This window comes from Cotesia glomerata, linkage group LG4, assembly GCF_020080835.1.
Source record: "Cotesia glomerata isolate CgM1 linkage group LG4, MPM_Cglom_v2.3, whole genome shotgun sequence".
Lineage (NCBI taxonomy): Eukaryota > Metazoa > Arthropoda > Insecta > Hymenoptera > Braconidae > Cotesia > Cotesia glomerata.
The window spans coordinates 2240481-2254145 of record NC_058161.1 but is presented as its reverse complement, the minus strand read 5'-3'; the positions used below and the strand labels follow the sequence as shown (position 1 = coordinate 2254145).

At 24.1% G+C, this 13665-nt stretch overlaps 1 protein-coding gene across 11 annotated transcripts in view; it reads right to left on the bottom strand.

Moving 5' to 3' along the window:
- Positions 1-13665, bottom strand: part of LOC123264132 (longitudinals lacking protein) — a 200768-nt gene that overhangs the window by 64620 nt on the left and 122483 nt on the right. For 3 of the 11 annotated variants that reach the window (XM_044727270.1, XM_044727277.1, XM_044727271.1), the window contains one exon: positions 12639-13345. The exons of the other annotated variants lie outside the window; for them this stretch is intronic. In XM_044727270.1, coding sequence (XP_044583205.1) covers positions 12744-13345 — 602 coding nt within the window. In that variant the 3' untranslated portion in view covers positions 12639-12743. Of the gene's footprint in view, positions 1-12638; positions 13346-13665 lie in introns of those variants that run through there. 11 annotated transcript variants of the gene reach the window in all.

Sequence of the window (13665 nt, the reverse complement as noted above, 5' to 3'; positions counted from 1 at the left end):
AATTAAATAGTTAAATTCATTAAAAAAAATTCCCAAAAAATTTTTTGCGCCGTTTGGAAGACGAAATTTTCCACTATAAGCTTTAAAAATTCACGATTTTTTTTGTTAAATATTCAAAAAATTCCTCAGTACCCTAATTTAACTTATCCTGATAAATATTGTATTCGCTCATAGCTTTTTGGTCAACAAACAGCCTTACTGATTGTTAAAATAAATAAATAAACTTTTTGGCATTCAATATTTCATAAATATACTTGAAAAAATTGATTTATTGCGCAACTCCGAATACTCTTGGGCTCAAACTCTGCAAAAAAGAAAATCCTTTTTTAAAAATCAATCAAAAAAAAAAAAAAATTGTTTTTTTATAAAAAAAAAAATAAAATTTCAATTTCCAACAAAAAAAAAGTACAATAAGGTTTTGCAAATAAATGTTCAGTAGACTAGCGGCCAGGTAAAACCGACAAGACTACTGTACCTTGGAGGAGAGCTTGTACATTTCGATAATGCGGGCGTTCTGACCGGAGTGGTTGTGCTCCATGTGGGACTTGACGCCGTACTTCCAGATCGAGCGGTACTCGCAGAAGGGACACTTGTACCTGGGAGGCTTTCCGCAGTGGTAGTTCATGTGCTTCCTCAGGTACCGCTGCTCCTTGAAGACGCGGTTGCAGTCGCGGTTTGGACACGCGAACTTCAGGGTCTTTGAACTTCTCTGCACTGACGAGACTACAGGCAAGGAGAACCGCCGGTATTTTGATAGGAAAGCTCCTGGGTAGCCTGGAAAATAAAGTTGTTTTTTATGAAAATACTGCTCAATTATTTGGTAATACTACTTGACATTTGACATTTTTTCATGCTCTAGACGAAAAATTAATAAATTTTACAAAATTGAGCAACTTTTTTTTTTAGTTTAATTTTGGATTTTTGTTCCAATACTTTACCTTGATAATTTCAGGATTTTTTATAAAATTTAAAAAATTATTTATTTCATTATGAAGCCTTGAATTGTTGACGCTGAAAAAAAACAAATTTTTTTTAGTTAAACATTTAATTTTCTTTGTAATAAAATATTTATTAAAAATTTAATAATGATTTTTAAATGACTAAATTTTTTTAAAAAATTGAGCAGTTATTTTTTAATTTCAATTTTAAAAATTTACCTTATTATTTAATTTTGTTTGAAAAAAAATTTTCTTTAATTAATAATTAAATTTTTTTCATTATAAAATTACAAAAAATTAATAATATAAAAATAAACAAACAACCTTGCAGTCACTATATGACTGCTGTGACTTGTGAACAAAAAAGAATTAAAATTTTGCTTTATTAAATAATGAATTTAGTTAAATTGCACTGTACTTTCGTAAATATTGACGCTTTTGAAGATATAAGCTCATCCCGATGTTACACTCATCAACAACTTTCGTTTGAGTACCCACAAGCATTTTTTATATATTTTTCATTTATACATATATATAATATCTATAAATATATGAAAAATTGATGTGAGTACTCAAATGAAAGCTCTTAATGAATGTAACATCGCGATGAGCTTATATCTTTAAAAATTTCAATAGTTCACGAGATACAAGGTCATTTCTTAATTATGTATCATGAGAACTATTGACGTTTTTAGAGATATAAGCTCATCCCGATGTTATACTCATCAAGAGCTTTTATTTGAGTACCCACATGCATTTTTGATATATTTTTCATGTATTCATATATTCATATATATAAATATATAAAATATATGAAAAATTGATGTGGGTACTCAAATGAAAGGTCTCAATGAGTGTAACATCGGGATGAGCTTATATCTTTAAGAATGACAATAGTTCACGAGATACAAGGTCATTTCTTAATTATGTATCTTGAGTACTATTGACATTTTTAAAGATATAAGCTCATCCCGATGTTATACTCATCAAGAGCTTTCATTTGAGTACCCACATGCATTTTTGATATATTTTTCATATATTCATATATTCATATATATAAATATATAAAATATATGAAAAATTGATGTGGGTACTCAAATGAAAGGTCTTAATGAGTGTAATGTCGGGATGAGCTTATATCTTTAAAAATATCAATAGTTTACAAGATACAAGGTTATTTCTTAATTATGTATCTAGAGATAGAGCATTTTTAAGTGCAGCCTAAATACTTATCCTGAAAACAAAATTTTTTCTTATTTGCTCAATAATATAAATAATTTTCATAATTAATATTAACAATTGCAACTATATTTAAAAACTTGACAATTCAAAATTAAAAAAAAAAAAAAATCAATTATAAAAACTTACCATTCAAACCCTTTTAATTAAAATTTTATTCATTAGCTACATTACAAATAAATAATAATAATAGTAATAATGTTATTCAACTTAACAATAAAAAAAGTTTTATATCATTTATATATCATAATAATACTTAATAATTATTTTTTGACTTTCAAGTCAACAACACAGACTTCAAAATTAGGATGTTTAGCCGCAGCGTGTTTCTGAATATTTCCCTTATGATAAGCGTGATAAGAACAGTAAAAGCACTTGAACCTAGGAGACTTTCCGCACTCATTGCTGAGGTGATAAGTGAGGCCCTGTCTGTACTTGTACCTCTTGTAGCAGCCTTCTTGAGGGCAGGAGTACCTCCTGGCGTTCGCGAAGGGGTTGTACATCTCGACGATCTGGACCTTTTGACCGGGATGCATCCTTCCCATGTGAACTTTAACATTTGCGGTGTTGTGGGACTTGTACTCACAGTAAGCGCACTTGTACCTCGGCGGCTGACCACATACGTACTTTATGTGGCGCGTTAGTGTTTTCTTGTCCGTGAAAATGCTTCCACATTGCGCAAAATTCGCGCATTTGTATTCTATCAAGTCTGGCTTTTGAGAACGGCGGCGGGGGTGTGCGAATCCTGGAAAATAAAAAAAGGATGTTAGTCAAAAAATTAAAAAAAAATTTTTTTTATTATTCAATGTAATTTGTTCCTTTTTTTATTTATTTTTTCTTTTAATAGTAAATAATTAATTAATTAATTAATTTTTAATAGTAAATAATTATTTAATTAATTAATTTTTTTTAATAGTAAATAATTAATTAATTTTTTCAATAGTAAATAATTAATTAATTAATTTTTTTTAATAGTAAATAATTAATTAATTTATTTATTTTTTTAATAGTAATTAGTTAATTAATTAATTAATTAATTAATTAAGTTTTTATTAATTAATTAATTAAGTTTTTATTAATAGTAAATAATTATCTAATTTATTCATTTTTTTTAATAGTAATTAATTAATTAATTAATTAATTTACTTTTTTTTTTAGGTGGAGCTTGAGGTGTTACATGGTTAGTTGATTTTTTGAAGTAATTAATTAATTTATTTATTTATTGTAATTGTACAAATTAAGAAGTACAATTTATTTATTTACTTTCTTTTTTTAATTGAAAGGTGATTTTATTATTAAAAAAAAATTATTTAATTTTTTTAACATCAATCTATATTATTAAGAGAATAAGAGAAATTTTGTGTCCAGGATAGTCATATGAATGTCGGTTTTTTTAGTGACCTTGTATCTTGTGAACTATTGATATTTTTTAAGATATAAGCTCACCCTGACATTACACTCATTGAGACCTTTCATTTGAGTACCCACATCAATTTTTCATATATTTATATATATTGTATATATGTATATATGAAAAATAAATTAAAAATGCATGTGGGTACTCAAATGAAAGCTCTTTATGAGTGTAACATCGGGATGAGCTTATATCTTTAAAAATGTCAATATTTAAGAAAGTACAGTGCAATTGAACAAAAATAACTAAGAAATTATCTTGTATCTTGAGAACTATTGACATTTTTTAAGATATAAGCTCATCCCGATGTTACACTCAATGAGATCTTTCATTTGAGTACCCACGTCAATTTTTCATATATTTATATATATCATATATATGTATATATGAAAAATATATCAAAAATGCATGTGGGTACTCAAATGAAAGCTCTTTATGAGTGTAACATCGGGATGAGCTTATATCTTTAAAAACGTCAATATTTAAGAAAATACAATGCAATTTAACAAAAGTCCTTATTTAATAAAGCCAAATTTTATTTATTTATAGATTAAAATTTAGAACAAAAATTTAATTGAAAAGATTTTAAAATTATTCCTGGTAAAGTAAATGTTTTATAATTTTTTTGGCTTAAAAGTTATTACTTTATTATTTGCAGGTACCTTAACATTAATAAAAAATTTCAATTTTATTAAAAATAATAATGAATAATCAATTAGATTTTGTATGATGCTTATTAACATGTTCAATAAACACATATCTCCTAAAAGTCTTGTAATCGCAAAAAACGCATCTAAAAGTCGGCTCTTTTCCGCACACATACTTCAAGTGCTTGTACAGACTGCTTTTTGCGGTGTAAGTGCGACTGCAATGCTCGTTAGGACACGAGTAACTGTGAACTTTGTTAGCAGATCTAACTTTGAAAAGCTCGATGACATTTGTTTCGAGTTCTGGATGTTTGGATCTCGCGTGTTTCTTCACGTCGTTTTTCCAGTGCGTCTTGTAGTCACAGCGCTCGCACTTGTACCGCATTGGCTTCGCGCAGTGGTATTGCACGTGGAAATTTCGAGCTCCGCGGGTCTTAAAAGACTTTCCACAGGACTGATTCACGCACGTGAATTTTTCTTCGCTTCTTTTTCTAGAGAAATTTTCTGGTTTCAGCTGCAGAGGGTCTTGCGCTTCGTTAACATATTCTGAAACATTAAAATTTACTATGTTAGTAATAATAATTAACAATTATTATCATTGTAATTTAATCTAATGCAATATTGAATTTTTTTTTAATAAGAAAAAAATTTTGAGAAATTTTTTTATTAAAAAATTCTTTTTTCAATATATCGAATACATTTTTTTCTTATAAATTATTATTTATAAAGTAATAACATTATAAATTTTAATACTTTAGTCTTAACATTAATATCATTTTGATTTTTTTTTTATAAAATAATTTTTTTTTATTTCATTTATTGGACAGAAGCGGAGAAAAACTTTTCAAAAATTTACACACTGAAAAAAACAATTTTTGATACAAAAAAATTATTTTTAATAGTTTGTTTGTCTTGAATTAAGTAAAAAAATTTTTAAAAGAAGAAATTGTTCATTTATAAAAATGTTTAAATTATTTAAAATAATTTTATGATATCAAAAATTTTATTTTTAATTAAAGTTAAATTTTTCGATTGTAGTTACAAAATTTATCCAAGATAAATTTTTTCCAACATTCTTACACTGTAAAAAAAGCTGAATTTTATTTTTATAAGTCTTATTACTTATAATTTTGATTTTTTTTAATTCTAATTAAATAATAATACTTTCACTTTGACATAAAAAAGGAATGATTAAAAATACCAAACATAAACATTAATATTATGAGACCAAAATTTGGTTAAGAAAAATTCAAATATAAAAAGAAGAAATCATCAATTATAAAACAAAATTTAGATTTCTAATAAAAATAATTAATTTTTTTTTTAAAAGAAGAAATAAGAAAGTTTTATAATCTCAAATCGACCATGAGTTTTTTTATTTCTTCTTTAAAAAACAATAAATTTCCTCTCAAAACATCCATATAAATAAGAGTCTTCTTCTATTGCAATGAAGATAATTAATTTTATTCAAAAGAAGAAATTAAAAAATTTTATTATTTAAAATCAATCAAATTTTTTCTTTATTTCTTCTTAAAAAAAAAATTAAATTTCTTCTTAAAATATCCATAAAAATAAGTCTTTTTCTTCTATTACAATAAAAATAATAAACTTTATTAAAAAGAAGAAATAAAAAAGTATTATTTAAAATCAACCATGAATTTCTTTATTTCTTCTTTAAAAGTCAATTAATTTCTTCTTAAAAAAACCATAAAAATCAGAAAATCTTCTTCCGTTGTAATAAAAATAATAAAATTTATTCAAAAAAAGAAATAAAAAAATCTTATTATTTAAAATTAATCAAAATTCTTTATTTCTTCTTTTGAAAAAAAAGAAAACAAATAAATTTCTTCTCAGAACATCCATAAAAATTTCAAAAATAAAAAGTTTTCTTCTATTGCGATAAAAATAATCAACTTTATTAAAAAGAAGAAATAAAAAAATTTTATTAGTTAAAATCAACCAAAATTTTTTACATTTCTTCTTTAAAAAAAGAAATTAAATTTCTTCTTAGAATATCCATAAAAATGAAAATTCTTCTTCTATTGCAATAAAAACAATAAACTATATTCAAAAGAAGAAATAAAAAAATTTTATTAATTAAAATTTTTTATATTTCTTCTTTAAAAAAATTAAATTTCTTCTCAGAAAATCCATAAAAATTTCAAAACAAAGAAAGTTTTCTTCTTCTATTACAAGGATTGTAGAGCTCAATAACATAATAATCAACATTAGGATGTTTGCTCTTAGCATGTGTCTTAACATGGGCCTTATGATGGGACTTATAGCAACAATGTGAGCACTGAAACCTCGGAGGTTTACCGCACTGATAATTAACATGCCGATTTCTATTGCTTTTGTCGTTAAAAACGCTCTTGCAATTCGGGTTTGGGCATGCGTATTTAATAGCTTCAAACCTGACAAATGGCGCTTTATCTTTCTTCCCATCTCTCTGCCTGTCAGCCGTCAGATGGCGGCACATTTCTCTGGTATCTGAAACAACAAGAATTCCTTTGTCAGTATATATTCTTCTTTTAAAAAATCTTTCAATCGAAGAAGAAATAAATAAAATAATCCCAAAGAAAATAATTTACATTTATTTACAGTTTAATTTTTTATTGATATTTTATATCTTCTCATTATAATTTAACATATAATATTAATTATTAATTATCAAAATTTTATTTTATTTTTCATGTAATTAAATTACTCGGTTTTTTTGTTAATATAATTACGTTTTTTGCAGGGATTGTACAGCTCGATAACGTAATTTCTGAAAAATCGGTGTCGCGAATTAATGTGGACTTGTACGTCAGATTTGCGGTGCGACTTGTGGCTGCAGTACGGGCATTGGAATCGCGGTGGCTTACCACAATGGTAATTGTAGTGGCGATTGCGGTTGCTCTTATCTGTAAACACGCTGTCACAGTCTGCATTAGGGCACGCGTATTTAATAGTCTCGATTTTGATAAAATTATCGCCGGTTAGCTTCTTCGATCTTTTGCGAATCAGTTGTGGTTTTATGTCTGCAACAGAAAAATTTTTTGTTAGTATTTATCTTTCTTACGGACAAAATAAGTTTTTACAATTTTTAAATTTAAAAAATAGGACAATAATATTATAAAAAAATAATTAAATAGTAAGTGAATTATATTAAATTTTTTTTATAATTTTTCAAAAAATAGTACAGCCACGTTTTTAAAATTAAGTACATAGTATTTTTTGTAAATGAAGTTTTATTCTTAATTTTTTATTTGTGATACTGGAAATGGTCGGTAAATTTAAAAATTTTTCATTACTTGGAATTTATAAGAAGAAATTTTTTTTTCTTCATTAAGTAACATATGATAAAGCCTGGAAAATATTTTTTATAATTTTTATGTTAATTATTATCAAAAAATATTTTTTGTAAAATATTTAAAAAAGTAATTTAAAATTACAAATGTAAAAAATTGAATTTTAATTAATAATTCTTAATTTTAATTAATAATTGAATTTTAGAATAATTGATAATTATTCATATTGATTAATAATTGAATTTTAAAATAATTAATATTATTCTTCTTAATTAAGAAAAATATAAGTAAAGTTTAAAAAAATTATTATTGCCTTACAAAACCTTAAATATTTAATATTGTTTTTTTTTAAATAAAAATGACTATTTTTTGTAGAAATTTAACAAAAAAAAATCTTTAAATAATTAATAATAAAAATTAATTAAATAAAAAAATTAACTTAATTCAAAAAAAGAAATCTTAAACCAAAAAAATTATTTAAAAAAATTTCTGTTGTGAAATAAACAAAAATTTTTTAAACAAATAATATTTACTAAAATTAAGAACAATATTTTTGTTAAAAAAAATTTTCTGCTTTAATTTTAAACAATTTTTTTAAAAATAATTTTTTTTCAATATTTCTTCTTTAAACTTTACTTTAATTTTTTTTATCAATCCAGGCCTTATTATCCACGACAATTAATTTAATTAATTTAATTGTTATATTTTACATCAAAAGCAAGTAATTGATTTTTAAAAATCAAATTTAAGGAAATTTTTCATTTTAAATATCATTTTTTTTACATGCATAATTTTTAAAAAATTTTGCATGCATAATTAAAATTTACATTTATAATAATAATAATTATTATTATTTTATATTTTATATCAAAATTTGATAATTTTACTTTTTTTAAATAAAAAAATTTTTGAACATCAAAATTTTTAAATTGAAATTAAAAAAAAAATATATATAATTATATTTTAAAAACGTTTTATATTTATAGAAAATAAAAATCCCACCATCATCAGTATCACAAAAACCTCCTAATAATTAACATTAAATTGTCGCTCAATAATATTAATTTCTCTGCTGGGATGTTTGCGCTCGGTATGTTTCTTCAGACTGCTCTTAGAGTGGGACTGAAGATAGCAGTACCCGCACTTGAACCTAGGGGGCTTTCCACAGTGGAACTTGATGTGCTGGATCCAGTTCCTCCGGTGGATGAACCTGCGGTAGCAATTGACGTTCTGGCAGACGAAAGGTCCCTCAGCTTCTTCGACGTAACCCGCGGGTTCCAATGAATTAGATTGTCTTCTTCTTGATCGCCGTCTTTTTCTTCCTGGAAAACAATTTTATTTGTTAATAAAAATTAATTCCAGGGATAATTACCACAAACAATAATAATAATAATTATTGCAATGAATAAAGATGATAATAAAATAGATAGATAAATAAAAATAAATATTTACAGGAAGAAGTAAAGAAATTAATTAGAAATTTAGTAACATATTCATTAATTAAAAATTTTAGGAGTTATTTTAATACTAATGAATTAATTATAATGTTTTAAATTAATTAATTAATTAATTATAGTGTTTTAAATTAGTTAATTAATTAATTAATTAATTAACTATAGCGTTTTAAAGTAGTTAATTAATTAATTAATTATAGCATTTCAAATTAATTAATTAATTAATTATAGCATTTCAAATTAATTAATTAATTAATTAATTATAGTGTTTTTAATTAATTAATTAATTAATTAATTAATTAATTATAGTGTTTTTAATTAATTAATTAATTAATTATAGTGTTTTGAATGAATGAATTAATTAATTAATTATAGTGTTTTTAATTAATTAATTAATTAATTAATTATAGTGTTTTGAATTAATTAATTAATTAATTAATTATAGTGTTTCAAATTAATTAATTAATTAATTATAGTGTTTCAAATTAATTAATTAATTAATTATAGTGTTTCAAATTAATTAATTGATTAATTAATTATAGTGTTTCAAATTAATTAATTAATTAATTAATTATAGTGTTTTAAATTAATTAATTATAGAAGAAATTTTCTTCCCACATTCATGTTTTTAATGGCTCCTTAAAATGTTGTAAAACTTGAAAAATTTTTCACAATTTTCATTTTTACAAGCAAAATATTCTTCATTTTTTTTTTTAACTTGCAAAGTTTCTTCCTTTTCTATTTTTTTTAAAGTGATTTTCCACCGCGTGCTCTACCATAGTCTTCAGATCCTCTGAAATTGTATCGCACTTGTATTCTGACTTTATTTTCACCGTCTTGAACCAATCTTCTCCTGAAAAAACAAGTTAAATTTGTTAGTAAATATTTTTTAAAGAAATAAAAAATTTTTTTGTCAATTTTTGGCCAAGCTTGACGTTAATTTTGTTCAGATGATTTTCCTGGAAAATATAAGTTTCATTTAAAGGAACATTTTTTTGGGAAGAAAAATAAATTAAGTTAGAAATTTTCTTTTTAGAATTTTTAATATATAAAATACAAAATTAAGTAATAATTAAATGGCACACTTTTAATATAAAATATAAAATTGAAATGTTTTAAACAAATTGAGGTAACAATACTTAATTTCTACTATTGAAACATTATTAATATTTTTAATTAAGTAATAACGTTTAATCGTGAATTTTTGATTTTACCTATTAAGATTTGGTTTTTATCTTGATTTTTGGTCACAATATTTTAAGAATTATTTTATTATTAAATCAAATTTTATGTTAAATATTTTAGACTCAAAATTTTTTCTGCATCAAAATCAAATTCTTCAAAACAATTTTTTTTCCTGCATCAATTTATTTTTTTTTAATCAGTAAATAATTAATAAATTATTTAGTATTAAATTAAAGCAAATTTTTAATCTTGAATAAATTTTTTTTCTTCTGAAAAAATTAATCTTATTAATTTTTCAATATTAAAAAAATTAACTTTAATATTCATTAAAAAAAATTTTTTTCATTATTTGCTAATTTTTAAACAAAAAAATTTTAAACAAATTTTTAAACAAAAAAAATTTTAAACACTAAAAAATTCGAGTAAATTTTTAAACACAAAAAAAAATAAACTTTACTCGAATAAAATTAAAAAATATGGTTTACCGCTTTACAAGAATAAAGCTCTCGAATATCAGCACTAGAATTTTTATGCTTCTGATGAGAATGTAACATAAGATTATGCTTAATGTGTGACTTTTTTCCACAATAACCACACTCATACCTCTACGGTTTTCCGCAGTGGTACCTAACATGTGTGTACCTGGCATGTTCGTTCTTAAAAGTCCTGGTACAGGATATATTAGTGCAGGGGTACTTTTTCTCGATCTCCTTCTCCGGGACGAATCTCAGCCACTGATAATTTTGTTCTGCGAACAAAAAAAAAAAATTAATTCAAATTCTACTTGACGTTTGATCAAACTTACGTTCTTGGTAATTTGGTACCCAGCACCCACTTTTCACATGAGTTTCTAACAACCTTTTACTCGCAAATTCGCTCATGCATGCTGGGTTAGTGCATACAAATTTTTTCCTCTTCAAGCTATAAAATTCGAGGATTTTATCATCGAGTTTTGTTAAGACCACCCTCGGGCCTTTATAATCTGAAAAAAAAAAAAAAAAAAATTTTTTTTTTTTTTTTTATTAATAAACTATCATAAAATATTTTTTTTGCCCAAGAAAAATTCCCCTTTGATGCAGAAAATAATTTACAAAATTTTTTTTTGTTAGTAAACATTCCTGGCGTTAGTTTTCCTGCAACACAAATTTTTGCAATTAAAAATAATTATTTTTTAATAAAAAAATTAATTATTTAGAAAAAAGCTTAAGAAAGTCCTGAAAAAAATTTTTGATTAATTTTTAATAAAAAAAATTCAACTTATTATTGAGGTCATATATTTTAAATCGCCAGTTACAAAGAATATAAAATTAATCGCTAATAATTAATTATAATTATTTATAATAATAATAATAATAATAATAATAATAATAATAATAATAATAATATCTACTAGAGATAGATAACAAAAAAAAAATTTTCCCAACTTAATTGTTTCAAAAACAATCACATGCACATACTCAAAACTTATAAGTTAAAAATTTTACACAAGTGATGGTGCTTATCTAAAAATATTTTTTGTTCAACACTTGGATTGCTAACAAAATAAAATAATTTTAAAAAAAATATAATTGTACAGATTGTTGACACTAAATTTTAAATCTTAAGTGTTACATATTATTTGTAACTAGAAAAACTTTTTCAAAAACTTCTAAGTTATCATTTATTATTTAAACCATATGTTTAATTTTTATTTTAAATATAATTATAATTAGATTATAATCATAATAATAATCGAAGGTGAAATCACTTCTTACAGTACTGAATAATGTATATAATAGTAAATTTATATACTGGGTTAATAATGCCAAGAGGGTGAAAAAAAAAATTTTTTTAGGAAGGAAATATTTTGGGGATTAAAAATTTGAAAAAGGAGTTAAAAAATTATTGTAAGATTTTTTCAAAAGTTTTTTTGGTTTTAAAGAAAATTTTTAGGGTGTATGTAAAATAGAAATTTAATTAATTTTGAACTTTCCCTTAAAAATTTGTAAAATTAGTCAAATTAATATATTTAAAAAATTTCAAATTTTTAGAGGGAATTTTCAAAAACAAAAATAAATTTTTTTTTAATTTTTACAATTTTGAGTTTAAAAATTTTCCAAAATTTGAAAAATCAAAAATTTGATAAATTAAAAATTTTCAAAAATTTGAAACATTAAAAATTAAAAAAAATCAAAAATTTTTTAATTTTTTGATTTTTAGAATTTTTTTAAATTTCAATTTTTTCAAATTTTAAAAAATTTTTGATTTATCAAATTTTGGTTTTTTTAATTTTTTATTTTTCAAATTTTGGAAAGGTTTAATTTTTAAATTCAAAATTTCAAAAAATAAAACTAAAATTTTTTTCAGTCTTTATTAAAAAAAAAAAAATAAAAGCAATTTTTATTTTCTATAATTATTAAAAAATTTTTTGAGCCACAAAAAGTATTAAAAAAAAATTTTTTTTTTCTATTTTTCCACTTTTGATTTAATAATAAAAAAAAAAAAAAAAAATTTTACCCACTTCAGGCATTATTAACGCACTATATATCGTCGGATATATAAAGACAAGACGACAGATGAGCCGTAACTGAGACTTAATCATCAGAAATCAAATTAATGAGCCGACATTCCATGCTAGGATGATTACGAATGACATGTTTCTTGACCTGACTCTTAAAGAAAGCTTTATACTGGCAGTAGTAGCACTTGAATCTGGGCAGAAGCTTCTTGCAATCGTACTTGACATGATGTTCCAGCCGCTTTCTGCTAGCGTAAACCTTCTGGCAATTTTCATTCGGGCAGATGAGTTCCCCGGCGACGGGCTTGAGAAGTTCCACGACCGAAGTTTTGCACCTGCGATGCATCTTTCTCCCATGATCTTCCACAGTTTCCTTCAGCAGCGCCTTGAAATCGCAACGGGAGCACTTAAAATTCGGAGTCTGCGCGCAGATCTTCTTGAGATGCCGATTGCGGGAAGCGATGTTCTTAAAAGTGCGCCCGCAGTTCAGATTTGGGCAGGTGAAAATTCCCACCCCGGACACCGTCGATATATTTATCTCCGATTTTATCTCGATGTTCGATTTTACGCGGATCCGCGGCTTCACATCGAATTGCTGCGGCTTCAGGTCCATTGTGTCGGGCTCGATTTTTGGGATTATCTCCATAAAAGTTTCAAAGGCGTCATTTCCGTCGAAACCTTTAACATTGCAAAATTTAGATTTTTTATTATTTATTAAAAAAAAAATTTTTTTTTTTTTGTAAAAAAGAATTTATGCATGTTCGGATTAAAAGCATTTTTGATGATTATGACCAAGCCACATTCCGGTTTATGTTATAAACGTTCTTAAAAATTAATAAAGAAGAATATGTAAGGTTGCATTCCATGGGATTGAGAAAATAATTTTAAAAGGCATCGCAAAATATTTTTTTAGCTGGAATAAAATTTTTATGGTTAAATTTAGTATCGTTGGAAAAGTCGTGACCTGGAGTTGTGCCTTTTAAAGGTTTTATATCATT